Consider the following 1654-nt stretch of genomic DNA (forward strand, 5'->3'; position numbering starts at 1 on the left):
TGCATTAGTTAGCCCAAAAAGGCATCACTAACCATTCATACAATCCATACTTAGTTTTTAAGGCAGTTTTCCATTCATCCCCTTCTTTAATCCTAATTTGATGGTACCCACTTTTGAGATCAATTTTGGTAAAGAACACAGCCCCATGTAACTCATCAAGCATATCATCTAAGCGGGGTATAGGGTGGCGATACTTTACCGTGATGGCATTCACAGCTCTACAGTCGGTACACATCCTCCACGTACCATCTTTTTTGGGTACTAAAATGACTGGGACAGCACGCAGGCTCAAACTCTCACGTGCCCATCCACTTGCCTTTGCAACTCCTTAGTCTCCTCTGAGTTGCTCTTCTAGCTGGTCGATTTGGCAATGAAGCTCCAGGGATGAAATCAATCTGATACTCAATGCCCCTAAGTGGTGGCAATCCACTTGGCACGTCCCCAGGAAAGATGTCAGCATACTCCTGCAAAAGAGACACAACCTCAAGAGGTATGTTAGTATCAAGTTCATGCACATTTAGAGCTACTTCTTTGCTAACAAGCATAAGAAGCGACTGCTCATCTCTCATTAACTTCCTCACTTTCTTGGCTTTTATTAGGAGCATTTGTTTTCCCTCGAATTTAACCTCACTTGCCGAACTATCTATAGCCTTTTTTCTCTCCCTTTTTGCCCCGGCGCTCACATTTTCTTTCTTTTTTGAACAATACTTCTCATACTCCTGTTGCAATTTCAATTGGTCTTCATGCACTTCTTTTGGGAAAAGGGGAGCTAGGGTGACTTTCTTACTATTGTACAAGAAGCTATACTTGTTAGTCACGCCATTAAAAGTTACCTGCTTGTCAAACTGCCACGGCCTATCTAGTATAATATGACTAGCCTGCATAGGAACTATGTCACATAATACATCATCAAAATATTTATGAATTTGGAAGGATATAAGAACCTGTATGGTTACTCGAACCTCCCCAGAATTGTTGAGCCACTGGAGTTTGTAGGGTCACGGGTGATCCTTTGTAGGCAGTTTCAAGTTGTCCACCATGAGTGAACTAGCTACATTTGTGCAGCTTCCACTATCAATAATCACACAACAAATTGCTTGGTTGACGAAGCACCTGGTGTAGAAAATGTTCTCCTGTTGAAGCTCTTTCTCCTTAACACGTGTAGTTAATGCTCTCCTTGCAACCAATGCGGTCCCAAAGTGACCCTCGGGTGCATTAAATTCCTCTTCATTTGGCGACTCACCATCACTACCTCCTTCAAGTGGTGGCATGCCGTCGTACTCGGCTTCATCTTCACTCACGATCTCGCCATTTTGCAGCAGAATCATAGTCCTTTGGTTGGGGCATTGACTAGCGATATGGCCTCTACGTTGGCATTTGAAGTATCGAGTATCACGAGCTCTAGTTTGTGTCCTAGGCTCCTCAAATTTTGGAATAGAAGAGGGTGGTTTCCTACCATTAGAACTACCCACCTTACCTCCCTCGAATCTCGGGTTTGGTGTAGGAGCAGTTGGTGAAGGCCGAGAGCCATTCCTTGGTTGGAACGAACGGTTGGCGGAGTAGGTGGTGTTTCTGAAATTCGGTCGAGTAGTTCCCCTCCTCTTGAGCCGTTGTTCGACCTTAATGGCCTTGTCAACAATCTCATGCAACTCCA

At 44.3% G+C, this 1654-nt stretch overlaps 1 protein-coding gene across 1 annotated transcript; it reads right to left on the reverse strand.

Annotated features, from left to right (window-relative positions):
• Nucleotides 1-296: 296 nt before the first annotated feature.
• Nucleotides 297-884, reverse strand: LOC140005525 (uncharacterized). The gene has a single exon (XM_072046531.1). The coding sequence runs from the start codon at nt 882-884 to the stop codon at nt 297-299; it is 588 nt and encodes a 195-aa protein (XP_071902632.1).
• Between the last annotated feature and the right edge of the window lie 770 nt (nt 885-1654).

This window comes from Coffea arabica, chromosome 4e, assembly GCF_036785885.1.
Source record: "Coffea arabica cultivar ET-39 chromosome 4e, Coffea Arabica ET-39 HiFi, whole genome shotgun sequence".
NCBI classification, from domain to species: Eukaryota; Viridiplantae; Streptophyta; class Magnoliopsida; order Gentianales; family Rubiaceae; genus Coffea; species Coffea arabica.

Bases quoted from the DNA above. Each gene is read 5' to 3' on its own strand.
- LOC140005525 (XM_072046531.1), bottom strand. From the start codon at position 884: ATGCAGGCTAGTCATATTATACTAGATAGGCCGTGGCAGTTTGACAAG.